The following is a 16,303-nucleotide window of genomic DNA, read 5'->3' as shown; positions in this document are numbered from 1 at the left end:
ACTCTTATTCTCGGGGCCATGTTATCTGAGTCCATCATCAGACAGAAACCGGAATGTAAAGTTCAAGAACAGCAAAGAAACGAAAACAGTCACCCGATTGAAGGGTTGATAGTTGGATGCTATTTTATATCATTCTCTCATGCAGTGACAATGAGTGTGCTGCATGTTACTTGTTGTGTATACACTTTGAAGAATACTCCATAATGCAATGGTATAGGAGAGGTTGTTGTTCGGAGTCCCGCAAACGACTATAGAATGTACTCCGTTCAGCACGAAGTATACAATCAAAGCGAGCATTAATCCCCATATATAACTCATCTTATTGATTTCATCACAGTCTTGCCCCATTCGCTGCTCTGAAACATAAGAACATATCCTTCTAGCTTCCCTGGCGCATTTGACGTGCAGTAGTACCGTTGCTAGGGCAGTGAAGTGTGAAAGACTAAATCTCATTGGGCAAAGAGGAAGCAATGTAAACAAACAATCCGGATCAATCCAAACGTTTCCCCTCACAGCCTTGTTGAGTTCCCCTGAATCTCCAAGAGCCTTGCCTTACCTACCCACCTATGCATGTGTATATCTGGTATATACGAGTACAACAAATGTGATTGAAAGAGTGACAAGCAATAAACGTAACACATATAAGTTATATACTTATTGACATACATATATACCTACCTATACATCGAATCTCAATGTTTGTATGGAAAATCTTGTTTTTGTTAGGCGAAACCGTATTCATCATAATAAAGTGAACACGGCAACGATAATGATAATAGAAATCGCGAATCTGTAAACATACAACTATCCATCTACTCTCTTCCTTCCTTTCCATCCTCTCCCCTTCCACAGGAAACCTCCTCTTCATATCCACAATTTGCCAACAACAATACGGTACCGGATTCATTGAAGTTCACGCAATCTGAGACACCTCCATCCCTCATAGTCGACCACAACTTTCTTCTTTGCATCAACCTGCATCTGTTGTGTATTCCAACAGAAACCATCGCAACCTCGAAAAAATGTCACTACAATCTGCTTATAAGCAGTTTCTGGCTGCCCCAAACCCCTCCTTGCTCACAACTGATGCTTCTCTCCATTTCATTACAACTCTGATCACTGTTCATGGAGCTTCCGATGTCGTCAAGCATTTAAATGGACAAAACCACCAACTGGAGAAGAAGGAGGAAACCTTCTTAAATACTGTAGAAGGACCCTCCTCCATCGCCGCAGAAATCCACACAACCATTGAATTCAAAACCTCCGGAGGATCCTATTTACCTGGACTGGATGACAACTTTCTCGCTGATCGCACCGTCACCTTTCCAATCGTAAGTTTGGTGCTGGATGTTTTTGGTATACCGCATACTAATAGTGGCAGATCCATATCGTGAGTTTCGATGCCAACGGAAAGATCCAGCAAATTCGACAAAACTGGGACCAGGGCTCACTTCTTAAATTAATTGATGTTATCGGAAAGACTGGACGAAACTGGCCAATCCGGGATGGAAAGGATCAGATCAAGCTCATTGCATCAAGCGTCAAGAATACTGGTATGTCAGACGTTTCTTCGAACATGGACCCGCTCGCTCGCGCCAGAGGTAATTCCAAGAACGTGTTGCGCGACCCGCACGCAAGCCTTTCCTTGTTTACTCCCCGTGAAGATACTGGATCAAAGTCCCGTCCGGCCGAAGTCCCTGCCAGTGTATCCGCAAAGCCAGCCCCTCGGGACTATCATGATCTTTTTGTTAACAAGAATTCCTCGACAGTAGACGATGGCCCTTCTCCCCCCAAAGCAGGCGCTTCCAAGAAATTCGCACCATCTCGACTCTTCGATGCCGATGAGGAAGAACATACACCAGATAGCCCTATCCGTGAGAAGTCCAAGGATGTCATGTATCGCCCAAATCCAGCTAGGTATGAGCACTTCGATTTCACCGATGCCCCCGAGGGAGAGGAACCCGAGCGACCACCAACTGGCAAGGGTAGCAAGGGTCAACATAAAAGTCAATGGGGCTTTGATGATTTCAAAACCCCACAAAAGGTTGTTCCTACTAAAGTTCTTCGTGCAGCTGAAGTTCGTCATTGGGGTAACAGTGATGATGAAGTCTTGGATAGTCCAGTCAAATTCAAGAAAACCGAGAAGCCTCGCAAGGATGCTCAGACACATTTTGAATTCCAAGACGAAGCCACTCCTCAAAAGGATCGTCGTATCGTTGAAAGACCTCGTGGACAGGGGAACAACAATGGACTTGGGCTTTACAAGGACATTCTATTTGATGAGAATGGAAGTGAAACGCCAGCAAAGAAAAATACTACAGGTCTTGCAAATGCCAAGGACAGAACCAAGGACTTTAATCCGCATTTCAGCATGGCTGATGAATCACCAGTAACTGGACAGGCTCCTCCTACTCACATGGCAGAAGATAGAGCCAAGGCTGTGAAGATGATGGGTGCTAACTGGGACACGTACGATCAATCACCTATTGAGAAGAATGCCAAAAAGGAGAATGATCCTGCTTCACCAAGTCGCTCCACTTCTACCAAGGAACCATTGTCTGAAATCAACAAGACTTCCCAGCGCAATCAGCAAAATACTGGCATCAAGACAATGGGTGATGGAATGGGCGGTAGCAAAGGTGCAGGCAGAAGTTGGGGTTTTGGAGATGATTCTGATGGCGAGGAAGCCGGTGGCCTCAACGGTGTAGGAAGCAAATTCCGCAACGGTCGCCCTGGCAAAGCCCAAAATCAAAAGGCTACCGGTGGTGGTTTCTGGGACTTCTAAGGTATAAACACCGGAACAGAGTTGAGCTGTTGGTTGGCTCGTTGAGCACGTGTTACGAGAGATGAGATTCATGACCAGACAATATTGGCTTCGATTTTTCTTTCTGCTCTTTGATGCGGTAGAATTAGGTGTTGACAAGGTGTTTTCGATGTTTGTCTGGTTTCGTTTTTTTTAATTTGCATTTTTTTGAGTGTGTTATCTTCTACTTTGAGGGAATGGGGAATGGGGAATGGGGATTGGTTTATTCGTGTTTCCTTTCAAATACGCATGGTGGGTTCATTGCAGTTGAGGAGTAGAGGTGAGGCGAGGCGAGGCGAGAGCATATCAGCTGGGAACGAAATCCGTTGAATGTACATGTTAGTATCGTGTATTCTTTTGGTAGCTAGGTTCGTGGCGAAGATATCAAGAATGCAATGGATCTTTTTATTAATTTTACGGTGATATTCTGATTGGGTGGGTTTGCTTGTATTGGATGCTGGATGTGCATTCGTTCATCGGGTGTCATGTAAATCAAACGCAAGTGTAATAACAGTGAAATTAAGATAATTCATTACTCTTAAGCTCGTAGGTACGAGGTAATTGTTTACCTGCCCTGCCCTAAGTGCCTTCTCTCTATCGTCTATCGTGCTGTGCAAATGGCAATGCCAATGCAAATTTCAAAATCATCTATCGATCTATCGATCATAAATTCGCCCGCCTGTAGGATTTCTTCCTTACTTGACTTCTTGAATCTCGTTCCTCGCTATCTATGCTCAACGCTCGTTCGCAATCAAATACCATCTTCTATATGCACGCACGCACCCGCTAAATATCATGAATTCTCCTTTTCTTTCTCTCCCCTCCTCTCTATTCTATACAACCCCCCCTCCCCCTCTTCCCAACCTAATCTAAATTCCCGTAAAGGCCCGTCGAGGCGGTCCCCCAATCTTCCCCGCCGTCGGCAAATCCCCCCTATCTCTCACACTATCACTCTGCACCGCCTGCGAACTCACCACTCCGGACCGCGGATCAATTCTCCCCCCTGGACTTGCGTTTGCCGTCGAATATCCCGATGCTTCGGGGATATCTCTCAATTCACTACTGTGAATGTCTCGACTATGCATATCCCTACCCTGCGAATGCAATCCCGATTCCAGCTCATCCAAACTCGTTCCATCTTCATCCACGGGTCCACCTCCACCGGAAAATTTCCCTCTTCCGCGCGAGAAGAAGCGATTCCGATGCGTGCGCGTGCTATTCGCCGACGTGACCTGTGCGAGTTGCGAGTCGCGGGACTCCCGTGTGGATTGCCGCGCAAGAGACTCCTCGCGGTCTCGGGATTGATTTTCGCGGCTGGTTCGTGAGTGAGGACCGGGAGAGGCAGAGGTGAGGGTTACGTCGGGGACGCGCACGCGTGGTTTGTCGTCGAAGACGTCGCCGAGGTCCATGCCTGAGGACATGCCTTGCATGCCGAGGGAGAAATCGACGCGTTTGTTCATTGCGGAGAGGGATTCGCCGCGGCGACGAACGTTGGATTGGGAGCCCGAGACGTGGCGTCGGAGGATGGAGGGGTGTGTGTTGACGCCTGGGGCGTTCTGGGGTCCGGTTTGAGGTTCGTGTTCACCCATGTGTGAGTTTTCGCGGGCGAGAGATCCTGAGCGGGGACCTGGTCCAGATCCTAAATCAGAGGGTTCGGGGTTGGGGTTGTAGGGAGGTGGATAGGAACCATTGAGGAAGACGGGGTTTTCTTGAGTGAAACCTGCGAGACGTTGGCGTGGACCTTGGATTCCTATATCTTCCATTGCGCAAATCATGGCGATGATGAATTTGTTGCGGCGTTGGAGACGCAATAATTCGTTTTGCCAACTAGATTTGTAGAAGAAGACGACGTTGAAGGTGATGGAGTAGTTTTCGTAGATGGTTGTTACTTCGGTGATGATCTTGCCTTGGTACTCGCGCTTTTCGGATTTGACAAACTTGACGAGTTCTTCGCGCAGTTGTTCGAGTTGCTCGATGGAAGTGCCGAATTTGACGGTGATAGGAACCGCTTCGGCGAGACCTCCTGAACGACGCTGATTGAGGATAAAGAGAGTGTTGAGATAACTGTTCGGGGCTTGTACAACATGACCTTCCATCTTTTTGAATTCGGTGAAGAGAAGTGAAATTTCCTTCACGAAATAATCATCTCCTTGTAACTTGGCCCCAGTATTTCCGTAGATTGTAACTCGGTCACCAACATCGAAAGGATGCTTGACGAAAACGAAGATGATGGATTGCAAGAACTCTTGGGCAGTTGCGGTAAATAACCAAGAAAGAGCCAAGACAGTAGAGCCAGCTGATGTCAAGACACCAGATGCAGAAGTAGAAATCAAAGAGACGAATACCAAAATGGTAATGACAACAACGATGAATAAGAGTATATCGTCGAGTTTGCTGACGACTGAGTCCAGATCCTTGAGGGAAGCGGTGATTGCTTTGCGTTCTCGTCCAATTTCAACGCAAACTGTTTCGAGTTCCTCCATCGAGATATCACCGTTCAGATCTTTATCAAACATGGCAAATGCTGCCTCAGCTTCTTCTTCGTTGTCAAAAGCTAGTGTTAGATCCTCCGCCAGGATAGTGTCCATGTCGTCGTGCACAAAGGTTCGGTAAAGTCTTCGAGCAAGTACTTGAGATCCGGTTGTCGTGTTGAGAAGTTGAAGAATTCTAGAATGTACAATCAGCATAGTCATAATCTACAGCCTTAAGAATTCTTACACTTGATGTGGGTGAGTACTTGATGTTACAGCTCTTCCCGTAAAGTCTCCGGCTACTTTACCAGCTACGTCTCCAACCTTGGTAAAGACATTCTTCGCATTTTTCTGAGCCTTGTTGACATAAGCCATCGGAGTACGCGCACCCGCTGTGCCACCTGCGTTCCCACTACGGTCCATGAAATCCTCATCTTTCTCAAGAATCTTTTCCTTGGAATACTTGTACAACTTTACTAAACTCTGGATTTGAAATTTGTTGATCTCGATTCTGTCGGCGTAGGTTCGTAAGTGAAAACTGATGGCAATGAGTTGAATGATGATTTTCTCGACAAAGTTCAAGGTGGCTCCGACAAGCACAGATACAATGATCTTGTTGCAGGTGTTTTCCCAACTGCGAGTGCCCTTGTTTCCATTAAGATGGTGGTTCTTCATGGTTGGGAGAAAGGAAATTTCAACAGCCAGCCACCAAAAGAACAAAGTCGCTGGAACCTCTAGTGATTTCCCTAGATCCCTCCATTTCTTGTTATTATTTGTAAATAAGCTAGAAACGATTCCCATTGGATAAGGAATGCATTTGGCAATAATCTATTCAGGGGTAATTAGCGAGGTTCGGCTTTGCAAAGTATCTATCGATCACTCACTCTTGCAAGCCATAATGTCAACCAAACAATCTCTAACCAGATACCAAACCAAAAGAGCTTGACACCCCCAACCGTGGCATTTTCGAAAAGAAGGAGTCCAAACAAAACAGGGATTAAGAGGAGCAACGTCAACGGCGTGATGTAGACGAAATATCGAACCAAGACGCTAGAGCCGTGGACCTTTTTGAAGAACTTTGCAAGTGATGTGGCCGGATGTGCTGGCGGTCTGTATATTTTCGTCTTCTCATGTATAGGGGTAGTATCAACGTCGAAATCATCAATAGGTTCTCTATTAGGCCCCCTGGATCTCGACCTCATTGATTTACCCATACTGCTGCCATCACCCTTTTCTTCATTCGAGATCACACGTTCTACCCGAAGCATTTCAAGGTCATCGTCAAGTCGCCGTGACTGCTCCCTTTGTGCAGCGGCAGATAAGGGCGATTGATCTCTTCTGCTCAGGTGTTCCGGGTCATGGGAAAAACTCGTGGCAACTTTCAAGTGATTGTTGTCAGCGTATTGATCTTGATGGTCATGATGGTCATGATGGTCATGACGATATTCGTATGGATGTTCGTCTCCCAAAGTTCCATCTTCGTCAGACGAGCGACGTTCCTGGCGAAAAGGTTCCTCGTGGTGAGTTTGGTGAGGGTCGGCTGGGAATGCTGGAAAGGAGAATTGTTCCTTTTCTTGGATTGGCGTTGACATGATATTGAGAGTTTTACTGGAAACAGAATGAACGTTGAACAGATTTCCCAAAAGTCGTGCTATGGGGTAGATCTGTTTACAAAACTGGGCCCAGGATCAACCCCACGATCTCATGGAAGATAAGGGGATTCGATCAATAACAGATCTGTGAGGGATCTTGACGTGGTGCAGGTGATTCCAATTCAGGGATTGAAATCTCCGTAGGCAGATTAATTGGAGTTGGGAGAATCGAAAGCTATACCAGACGTTTGTTTGGTCCCAAGGTCGATCTGAACAAATTTGGCTGAAGATCGTACGTTCTCGACGAGGCGATAGGAGTTTATGAAGAATATATGGGGATTCGAAAAAGAAAAGGGAAAGTATATACGAAGGAGGAAGAGAGAGAAACAAGAAAAGGGACCAAAGCGAAAGTGACGAGATGATGATGACGATGGAAGTGAGCGTGAAACTGACAATGACAGTGGAGAGAGATTCGTCGACAGTGGAGAAGAGAGGTGGAGGATGTAACGAATGGAAGAGGGAAGGGAAGGGAAGGGAAGGGAAGGGGAGGGGAGGGGAAAGGTTTGGATGATTAAGTAAGGTATGTAATTGAATATGAATGTGAATGAATGAATGCGAATATGAATGTGACTACCTATGAAATATGAACCAAAATCGGAGCAAAAATAGAAATGGACGATCGGAAGTTGATGATTTGCCTTTCAAGATACATAGTACAATCAATCAATGCCAGAAAGATAGACTAACAAACAGAGCGTGCAGACAGACCTACCCTTTCTACCCTTTCTACCCTTTCCACCCTTTCCACTCTTTCCATACCAACCTACCTGGGTATCGAATATTGAGATTTGATAGGAAGATCTCCTCACAAACGCATTTCCCGATGTCCTCAATCGGGGAGTGTCCATAAATACCAATATCTATCTTCTCTTGATTGGGCGTTGCGAGTCTCTCCCGAGTCCCGAATGGAGTGAAGGTTTTTTTTTTCTTTTTCTTTTCTTGCGCCCGTTCGTCTGCTTCTTGGCAATGGGTCGGGTTCTTGTCAGCTACGTCATGTTGATGCTAGGGGTGTGCGAGGGATGTACGAGGGATGGGCATGCGAGGGTGCTTAGATAGGACTAGCGCCCCCGTTCTCAGAATGAATGGATGAATGGATGAATGGATGAATGAAGGTGTTTGTTCATTCAGAGGAGAGAAGGGGAGAAGGGGAGAAGGAGAGAAGGAGAGGAGCAACGAGGCAGGCGAGTAGGATATCGCATCACATCACATCACATCATCATATAGCAAGACTCCATCCCATTCATTCTACTCCCTCCCACCATTGTATCTATCCATCACAGCATTGCTGCACACACCCGTCTCACTCTAGCGCGTCTGTCTGTCTCACGACACACACAAGATAGACATGAAAGTCAATTGTGTTTCTAGCCGAAGGGACCCCTAATTCCTACACCAGTCGTCGTTCGTATACATGCTTTCCCAACACCCTGAATCATGAAAGGTCGATACACCACCAAGCACAGAGTCATCCAGTCTCCCAATCCCTCCCTTGAGCCTTGAGCCTTGAGCCTTGCGCCTTGGCAGAGATTGAACGTCCAGTTAAACGTTAAACTGGTCAGTAGCAAACCCAATTCCAGATCCCGATCCATTAATAACCCATTCCCTACCCAGCCAGGGCCGAATAGGTCGCACTGTGGAATCAAATGTTTCATTGAAAATCCCCTGTCACCGTCTCGTGTGTGCCTTGAATTAATCAACCACCCTGCCCACTGCCCACTGCCCACTACCTCTCCAGGGCCCCGGATTGAAACTGGGAAAGTCAAGCGTGCCCTGCAATTCCTTATCTTGAATCCACCCCCTGAATTTCCCAGCCGGAGAAAAAGTCAAGACATCAAAGGAAAATAGATAAGCAACAAGGTTACCTTTCAAACAAACTTTGATATCAAGAAGCCAATTAATAAACAAATGTATCAATTAATAAATAAACATATCCATCCATCCATCAACCCATCCATCCATCAACCACTCCCTCCCTCACCCCCCATTCCCAGACCACAAACCAAACCAAACCAAACCAAACCAAACCAAACCAAACCAAACCATGGACCACTCGATTGAAGATCGCATCCCAAGAAACACTTAGCACAGCTTAGCACGACTTATTAGCACGACCTAACAGCTTAGCAAAAGCCATCAATGCAAGCCTCCATCACATTAGTCTTCTAGACTCCTCGTCCGTCCGTCCCAGCCAACCAGCCATGGCTTAAGCCAAGCGAGCACTTATGAACGGTTGCTGGACGGCCCGGTATGTACGATACGATACGATGGGATGAGATATGATTTTGTGAATGAATGAGTGAACGCTGCAAGGGGGTTTGATTATACCATACCATACTATACCATACTACTTCGTGTACGATCTCGTTGGATTCTCTTCTCTTTGTCTCTTGTGATTTCTTCTCTCTCTTTCCTCTCCGTTCTCTCAACATCATCCGTCATTACCTCCTAGGTACCTCCTACCTAGCTAGACCTAGACCTAGTACCATCCCTTCTTATCGATACACCATACCATACCATACCTACCATACCAAACCAAACCATTCATCTCCAATCTCCCACTTCCAATCTCAACAAAAACTCTCACCCATCCCCTCCCATCCATACCCTCCACCCCTACACCTCTCAAATTCCCACCTCTCAAATTCCCAAATTCCAACACCCCCCGAGCAGCCTCCCCCTCTCAAAGTTGGGGGATCGATCAAGCCCCCCTCCCCTCCCCTTCCCTCCTCGGCCCGTATAAATCTGTCGATCAGTGCGTTGGCTCGCCTCGCTTGCATACCATACCATACATAGGTACGCCATACCACATACCACATACCACATACCACCATCCATACACACACACACACACACACACACACACATACGGAGAATTCGGACACAGAGAATTCGATCACGAAATCCATCTCTCCACATTTTCCTTTTCCCGTTTCCGTTCTCTTCTCATTTCGTGATTTCCCACTTGCTCTTGCTCTTGCTCTTGATCATTATTGGAATCAATCGATACCGGCGGTATCGATAATGCGAGACCGAGACCGAGATCCAGACCAATGGTAAGTGGAGAGAGATCTACTAGCTATTATTGATTCAAGTGACTTGCTATCACTCGCCCCCCAAAAAATGCACAATCTAAGATTGGGAAGCGTGCATGCATAGGTACCATATAATGGGCAAGTAATTACTACAATGTCAATTCTGTAGTAGCTGTAATTTTTACTTTGAAACATCACTCAATATCAATCTCAATCTCAATCTCAGCTTCAATCATATTCACATGAGGATTCTTTAGACTGCTAAATCAATTGCGTCTATCATTGCGGCTTGACAAATCAGCTATCTATGCCTAAAAAAAATGCTATGTATGTGCTCCCAGACTTCCTTAAACGCCTTCTGGCCGTAGCCAGTAAGTAAAAGCTTCATCATAATTGATTCCGCTTGGTCGCGAATCTCTATTACACTTTTGTCCAATCCACCTCCACACCTCCTAAACCCATTTCTGCACAGCTGTACCTCCTCTCTTGAATTCTGGCATTTCACCCAGGACCTGACTCTTCTCGGTATGTTCTTTGTTTGGAAAAGTGGTTGCAAGTACCCAAGCTCGCTCATTGCTACCAGCATTTGCTTGTGCAATGAAGTCATATACATCGCCTACAGTTTGCGTAGTGTTGAATCGAGCTGGAATACGAGTGCCATTTGCCAACTGAAGTCTGAGGGTGAGTGTTGGTTGTGATTCATCGACCTGGACTTCTGGGGTTGCTGTTGAGCCGGCAGTAGGTGCAGGCGCTGGCGCTGGAGTGGATGCCTGCGGAGTGCTGGAGCCGCCCGGCGTAGGGCTACCAAGTCTCTGGCCTGATCCACCAAAAGGCTTGTAGACTTTGGGTGGAGCTTTGTAAGGTCCATCATGTTTGTGCAATTGAACATCAACAGGTTGAAGATGCCTAACATTCATCAAGTGTAGAGGAGCACGGCCACTTTGTATCGCCTGCAGGTCTTGCGCGTTTGCAGGGTCGTCGAATCGGCGAAGTGGGCCATCTTCAACACTGAAACCATCCTCCCAAAGGTGTAGAATTCTTGTCACAAGCTCGGAAGAAGCTGCAGGAGGATGAGGATCGGGAATTACTTGAGAAGGAGCATCATCACCACCGAGAGTTTGCCCACTGCCACGGAATCGAGATGGTGCAGCTGCGGCTGGTGCAGATGGTTCTCCAGTCTCTCTCGAAGAATTTCTGTAAATGTTAAGAAGGGTAGTCTAGAAGATTCAAAAGGGAAACTCACGCTTTGGCTTGCTTAAGAATATCACCAACAATTTTTCTCGCATCGGGTTTTCTCGAGGGGTCTTGAACAGCTAATCCTGACTTTTCACCACCAGCGAATAAATCTCTTGGCTGTTCATCTGGTTCATAATCTGGATCACTGTCGTCGTCATCGTTCATACGATCACCATGGCTCGAAGATCCTTGATTTAAAGAACCAAGAGTTGTGATGCCTCCACGTCCCCCAGCTCTACCGGCTGCGGCAGTTGGTTTTGCAGGTTTCTTGCCATTATCGGGAGCAGGTCTGCCATCGAGTGTTCGTGGCCCAGTATAGTTTGGTGGAGTTTCAGTTTGATCGTTGTTACCGACTGGTTCTGAGGCTCCTGTATCTCCTTCCTCTTGAGCAGTGAAGAATTCTGTCATAGCTGATGCATAGTCCCATTGATTTGCGGAAAGGAATTGTTGAGCCTAAAATTCAAAAAAGAGAGTCAGCGACATGAGATCATTATCGATGCTTGAAAGCATAATGATTTTGGGGGGGTTTCCCTGGGTCTATGATCGTACCTCTGATGGGGAAGCATTGGTGATTGCGCAAAATTGAGAGATCAACTCATCATGATTACTGGTGTCCGCCATGATTGTTTTGAAGTATTGACGGCGATGATACTTGAAATAGGTAATTGACTGAAATGTAGACGTTTTTTGAAGAAGCGTCAAGGGATCCTGTGAAAGTAGAAAGTAATTCGTAGCTTGATGGTGAAATATTATAGAAAGAAACAAACCAACGAGGCAGCTTGGGATGACGTTCTTCTTTGGCGGGCGAGGCGGGGCTGAATCTTCTACATTTATAAGAAAAATCGTCAAAGCTTCGGTCGGCATTGGATTATCATGCTCCGTGATACCAAAATTAACGCTTCTGAGCGGGAAGCAACGACATTGTCAAGCCCCTACATTCTCCAGTACAGCAGACATATCAATACCTATAGTTAAAGACTATACGGAAGAGAATCTATTGTGCTACTTGAAGTAATACTTCTCATTTCGAAAAAATGTCTTCAGAGGAACAGCTCAACACTCTCGTTGAATCCGGGATAACGATGCCCTCCGACTCAGAGCAATACTCTCGCAATGAAGATGAAAGTTCTCCTTCACCATCCTCATCAGATTCTCCACAGATGATTCTTTACTCCCCTCCTACAATCTGGGGATTGCTTCGAGGTGCCGCGATCAATCTTGTCTTGCCATTTGTGAATGGACTAATGCTGGGATTTGGAGAGCTATTCGCCCACGAAGCTGCGTTCAGGTTGGGATGGAGTAACACCAAGGTATGACTTTTCCATCGTTACTTTTCTTTAGATTCAAATATACGTAATATAGGATTGCGTTCTTTGCATTGAAAAGACTGTGTGTTATCTCATTGTATTCGAAGATTTGTGCTAATTACTTGATTCGTGTAGGTTTTCCCACTCACACGAAGATCTGTAGGACCAGGGATTGAAGTCAGAGATAGTCCAATTGAACGCAAGAGCAGAGAAGGCAACTTGGACGACTTGACAAGCTTGGAATGAAGGAAAGATCACATAGAACGTATACAAGACAATGGCGTTTGGAGTTATGGCCGACGCTTTTCTGGAAAGAAGAGCAAACAGGGCATGGCGAGCATTTCAAGAATGGAGAGATGCAGCAAGCTCAAGCAAATCTAGCAGAGCTGCTGAGGAGATCTGACAGCACATAGATGTGATTCTTGCCGGTTCATGGGAAACGAATAAAAGAATTGGGTGAAAACTGATCGTACATCAATCTATCCGTAGCCCATCTCACAAACCATACCACAAACTCATAAATTTACCACACAGATAGATCAATTTATGACAGCAAACCCAAATGTATAGTTCTACGAGTGAATATCTTGACATTAGATCTCTGGGATCATTACTGTGGTTGTTGCACCTAGATTAGGTGGTAAACCATCCAGGAATGCACTAAAATGTTATTCAATTTATGCAAAGACTTATGCGAGTTTTCGCGATCAATAATTTTTGCGATACTGAATCTTCGACTGACGAGGGGAAGAACTAGCCATCACCATCCACATATAATAAAATGATACCCAGCAGAGGGCTAAGGTGTTCGAACCAGGCGGTGGCCCTGGGTAGACGGCGGATTGAATCATATGGGATTAGACAGGTATTTGCTTTTCTCATAGCATAACTAAGCACAACTGGGACTTTGCTGATTTCTATAAGTTCTCTTCAAATGTACATCGCCCCATTAGAAATAATACATATCTCTCGAACAAAGGGAACAGCACTTTATTTTCGCAGTCAATTACTCGATCATCCCTCTCAAAAACCAATACCTTGGTTCGAAATGCCGCCTCCATACGTTTCGCATCAACCACGCCCTCCGCCGCACCTATAAATTCCTCAATCCCCTCAGTCGAAACCTCCACACCCGAGTTCAGACCTACCCCGCTCGATGTCACCCCGGATGTCAATCCTGATATCCTTTCCGCGCCCGAACACATTGGTTACCTCCACTCTCTTGGTCTCGACTATGGATGGGGTCCTACAGCTGTCATGGAATGGATGCTGGAGCATATCCATGTCCTCGCCGGAACTCCCTGGTGGGTATCTATCGGTCTCGCGGCTGCCGCATGGAGGGTTATTTTGTTCAAGCCCTTTCTGGATGCCGCAGAGAATGCATCTCGAATGGCTACAATCAAAGAGTTTACTGCTCCCGTCCAGGCTCTGATGATGGAGGCGAAAAAGAAGGGAGACACAGCGGAGATGATGTTGCATAGAGCAGAATTACAGCGCATATACAAACGAGCGGGGATTTCGATGTGGAAAAGTTTTGTGCCGGCAGTCCAGATTTTCATTGGGTACGGAACGTGGAAATTGTTGAGGCAGATGTCTGATGTGCCTGTTCCGGGGCTGTTGGATGGAGGAATTCTGTGGTTCTACAACTTGAGTATCCCAGATCCTTATTTCTTATTGCCATTGGCTACAAGTGGAATCTTGCATTACGTTTTGAAGGTTAGTTCAAGTTTTTATATTTCATTCTGCTCATTCGCCCATGCCCCCCTCCTCTTGAACGTTACCCCCTGAAGAATTGACGAGCTAATTGGGGCCATAACAGAAAGGAGGAGAAACCGGTGTCAGTACTCTCACACCCGGAATGGTGACTGCAATGCAATGGGGTATGCCTCTCCTCTCTATGATCTTCACATCGTTTATGCCCGCTGCTGTTCAATTGTCGTTCTTGGTATCTTCCTCGTTCTCCTTTGGCCAGGCCACACTTTTCCGCAACCCTAAGTTCCGATCTTGGGCAAATATGACTCCTATCCCAACCCAGAACCTATCAATCCCCCAAAGTACCCTAAGGATGAGAGAAGTTCCAGAAGCTGGGGGAGAAGCTACTCCCGGAAAGAGATTCTCATTGGATGGCAGTTTGGGAAATGTAATGGACGGATTCCAGAGCGCCAAGAAAGGTGTTGTTGATATGGCAAAAGAAAGAAGAGCAAAGTCAGATGATGCATCAGCGAAAGCTAGAGCTGCTGCTTACGAGGAAAGGAGAAAGAGAGAGATTGCGGAAGAACAAAATGCTAGAAGGAGAGAAGAAAGAGAGAGAAGACAATTGGAGAAATCAGGGGGAAGAAAAAGGGGTAGAAGAGGGTGAACGAGCACAACATACCGGGCCATGTTGATCAACTTTTAGATTAGTGATGTGTAAACTTCACCAGTGTGATGATGAATGCGTCAATGTAAATTATGTCACAAAATGTTTGCAGATTGATTGGACTGAGGAGTTTCTCTGCTGATGCCACAGCATTTGTATCTATGTATCAAAATGGCAACTACTAAAGGATAGCAAAGTGGTACGGGTCAGCCTTGAACTTTTATGTGCACCGGAAAATTTACGCATATCAGATTTCCAGAACACAGTCTAAGTCCAGATTGAGTGTGGAGTTTGCTGTCGAACAATGATTCTGCGATAGATATCGTTGGTTTAATAGGGGAAAGGTTAGATATCATATATCTCTATGCACGCGTGGAGGAATTACATGTGTGACTCGAAAAGCGAAGTACATATAATTACATTTTTAGCAGAGCCTAGATCAAAAACCACCTACTGACGATCACTTTGGATCCGTTGATTCGGATTTGCCTATATGAGATAGATGAAACTTATGAAAATGTCTGGAATAGGAAATACAAAGGATATATTTTTCTAAAGAATATCAAAATTCGAAGAGTAAGGTTCGGGCGAGGATGATGTGGCTGGATAGTTAGATGAGAATCAGGTGCTGAGGAGAGAAGTTAGAGTGAATGGAAGGCTTGACGAAGAGAAGAAAGCTACTGCGTCTCGAGGAAGGACAGTAGTGTACCAACAGTACGGGCACTATCCTCACTATATCAGAAGATACTTCAAGTACAAATGTGATTTTGAATACCTACCCACAAGCCCTTCCTATTCTCACCTGCCACCCGAACATCTAAAGCCCAGCTATGTTTGCTTTGAATTTGTAGAAGTTTATTCGGATATGGACACGGGTTCCGCTTGAGCTATGCATACAGTCTGCATCTTGACTGAGAATCTGGTTCTTAGCATTTTGATCAGTAAACACTGGCTCTCGGGTGACAGTCTGCTGAATTTCCCTTGGGCACGGTGTGGGCAGTGTTAGATGAAGCCTTTGGTGTTCGAGACTGAGCGGAATTGAGCTATGCCCCTTTGTGATAATATTGAGCAATGGAATGATTGAACTGTATCTATCTGTGCACATTTATGTTATATGGGCGATACTCGATCAACCTGGTCCATTGCCCATCTATGCCCGTCCATATTCTTTGATTTGGTGCAATAGCATCTGAACTAAGTGGACTGGAGATGCTCGTGTGCCTTTGGTTCACTAAGTAAAGGCAAAACTGAGATTGTCCGAATATGAACTTCCAGCTCCGCGTTAATTCGGTGGGGTGCCAAAGTAAGCAGGATATATACAGCTGTCTGCTTGAGATTTCAGGGGAGTGTAAACGAAATGATACGTGGATGAATCGAAATGGAAATTGTGTGAACGCAGTGAATGGCTTCAATTCAATGGCTACTGTACTATAATCCTAAGCG

General features: G+C 45.8%; 5 protein-coding genes across 6 annotated transcripts; 3 read left to right on the top strand and 2 right to left on the bottom strand.

Annotated features, from left to right (window-relative positions):
• The first annotated feature begins 645 nt into the window (after window positions 1-645).
• On the top strand, window positions 646-3,304 carry BCIN_02g03970 (hypothetical protein). Of its 2 annotated transcripts, XM_024691285.1 has the most exons (3): window positions 646-1,331; window positions 1,382-1,553; window positions 1,770-3,304. In XM_024691285.1, the coding sequence occupies exons 1-3, from the start codon at window positions 1,023-1,025 to the stop codon at window positions 2,783-2,785; spliced, it is 1,497 nt and encodes a 498-aa protein (XP_024547055.1). In that variant the 5' UTR covers window positions 646-1,022; the 3' UTR covers window positions 2,786-3,304. The 2 variants fall into 2 exon arrangements, with proteins under 2 accessions (XP_024547055.1, XP_001553766.1); XM_001553716.2 differs by having other exon boundaries at window positions 1,382-3,304.
• A 2-nt stretch (window positions 3,305-3,306) lies between these two features.
• Window positions 3,307-7,681, bottom strand: BCIN_02g03960 (hypothetical protein). The gene is made up of 3 exons (XM_001553717.2): window positions 6,159-7,681; window positions 5,522-6,102; window positions 3,307-5,470 (listed from the first exon to the last, which is right to left on the bottom strand). The coding sequence occupies exons 1-3, from the start codon at window positions 6,864-6,866 to the stop codon at window positions 3,673-3,675; spliced, it is 3,087 nt and encodes a 1,028-aa protein (XP_001553767.2). The 5' UTR covers window positions 6,867-7,681; the 3' UTR covers window positions 3,307-3,672.
• A 2,536-nt stretch (window positions 7,682-10,217) lies between these two features.
• On the bottom strand, window positions 10,218-12,005 carry Bcshp1. Its single transcript, XM_001553720.2, has 3 exons — window positions 11,744-12,005; window positions 11,202-11,647; window positions 10,218-11,152 (listed from the first exon to the last, which is right to left on the bottom strand). The coding sequence occupies exons 1-3, from the start codon at window positions 11,813-11,815 to the stop codon at window positions 10,411-10,413; spliced, it is 1,260 nt and encodes a 419-aa protein (XP_001553770.1). The 5' UTR covers window positions 11,816-12,005; the 3' UTR covers window positions 10,218-10,410.
• Window positions 12,006-12,074: 69 nt separating this feature from the next.
• On the top strand, window positions 12,075-13,094 carry BCIN_02g03940 (hypothetical protein). Its single transcript, XM_001553721.2, has 2 exons — window positions 12,075-12,504; window positions 12,637-13,094. Exons 1-2 carry the CDS (start codon window positions 12,229-12,231, stop codon window positions 12,745-12,747), a joined length of 387 nt encoding a protein of 128 aa, XP_001553771.1. The 5' UTR covers window positions 12,075-12,228; the 3' UTR covers window positions 12,748-13,094.
• A 74-nt stretch (window positions 13,095-13,168) lies between these two features.
• Window positions 13,169-15,309, top strand: Bcoxa1. The gene is made up of 3 exons (XM_024691284.1): window positions 13,169-13,366; window positions 13,426-14,217; window positions 14,321-15,309. The coding sequence occupies exons 1-3, from the start codon at window positions 13,283-13,285 to the stop codon at window positions 14,858-14,860; spliced, it is 1,416 nt and encodes a 471-aa protein (XP_024547054.1). The 5' UTR covers window positions 13,169-13,282; the 3' UTR covers window positions 14,861-15,309.
• Window positions 15,310-16,303: the final 994 nt, after the last annotated feature.

Source organism: Botrytis cinerea, chromosome 2 (genome assembly GCF_000143535.2).
Source record: "Botrytis cinerea B05.10 chromosome 2, complete sequence".
Lineage (NCBI taxonomy): Eukaryota > Fungi > Ascomycota > Leotiomycetes > Helotiales > Sclerotiniaceae > Botrytis > Botrytis cinerea.
This window is presented reverse-complemented; position numbering and strand designations above follow the sequence as displayed.

What these genes read in the sequence shown, in the direction of transcription:
- Bcoxa1 (XM_024691284.1), top strand. Translation starts at nt 13,283, where the DNA reads ATGATACCCAGCAGAGGGCTAAGGTGTTCGAACCAGGCGGTGGCCCTG. An exon ending in AATCATATGGGATTAGACAG is followed by an intron (nt 13,367 to 13,425) that starts GTATTTGCTTTT and finishes GATTTCTATAAG; the next exon opens with TTCTCTTCAAATGTACATCG. An exon ending in TCTTGCATTACGTTTTGAAG is followed by an intron (nt 14,218 to 14,320) that starts GTTAGTTCAAGT and finishes GGGCCATAACAG; the next exon opens with AAAGGAGGAGAAACCGGTGT.
- BCIN_02g03960 (XM_001553717.2), bottom strand. Translation starts at nt 6,866, where the DNA reads ATGTCAACGCCAATCCAAGAAAAGGAACAATTCTCCTTTCCAGCATTC. An exon ending in TGACATTATGGCTTGCAAGA is followed by an intron (nt 6,103 to 6,158) that starts GTGAGTGATCGA and finishes ACCCCTGAATAG; the next exon opens with ATTATTGCCAAATGCATTCC. An exon ending in AGTACTCACCCACATCAAGT is followed by an intron (nt 5,471 to 5,521) that starts GTAAGAATTCTT and finishes TGTACATTCTAG; the next exon opens with AATTCTTCAACTTCTCAACA.
- BCIN_02g03940 (XM_001553721.2), top strand. Translation starts at nt 12,229, where the DNA reads ATGTCTTCAGAGGAACAGCTCAACACTCTCGTTGAATCCGGGATAACG. An exon ending in TGGGATGGAGTAACACCAAG is followed by an intron (nt 12,505 to 12,636) that starts GTATGACTTTTC and finishes TGATTCGTGTAG; the next exon opens with GTTTTCCCACTCACACGAAG.
- BCIN_02g03970 (XM_001553716.2), top strand. Translation starts at nt 1,023, where the DNA reads ATGTCACTACAATCTGCTTATAAGCAGTTTCTGGCTGCCCCAAACCCC. An exon ending in GCACCGTCACCTTTCCAATC is followed by an intron (nt 1,332 to 1,381) that starts GTAAGTTTGGTG and finishes TAATAGTGGCAG; the next exon opens with ATCCATATCGTGAGTTTCGA.
- Bcshp1 (XM_001553720.2), bottom strand. Translation starts at nt 11,815, where the DNA reads ATGGCGGACACCAGTAATCATGATGAGTTGATCTCTCAATTTTGCGCA. An exon ending in CCAATGCTTCCCCATCAGAG is followed by an intron (nt 11,648 to 11,743) that starts GTACGATCATAG and finishes TTTGAATTTTAG; the next exon opens with GCTCAACAATTCCTTTCCGC. An exon ending in ATTCTTAAGCAAGCCAAAGC is followed by an intron (nt 11,153 to 11,201) that starts GTGAGTTTCCCT and finishes TAACATTTACAG; the next exon opens with AAATTCTTCGAGAGAGACTG.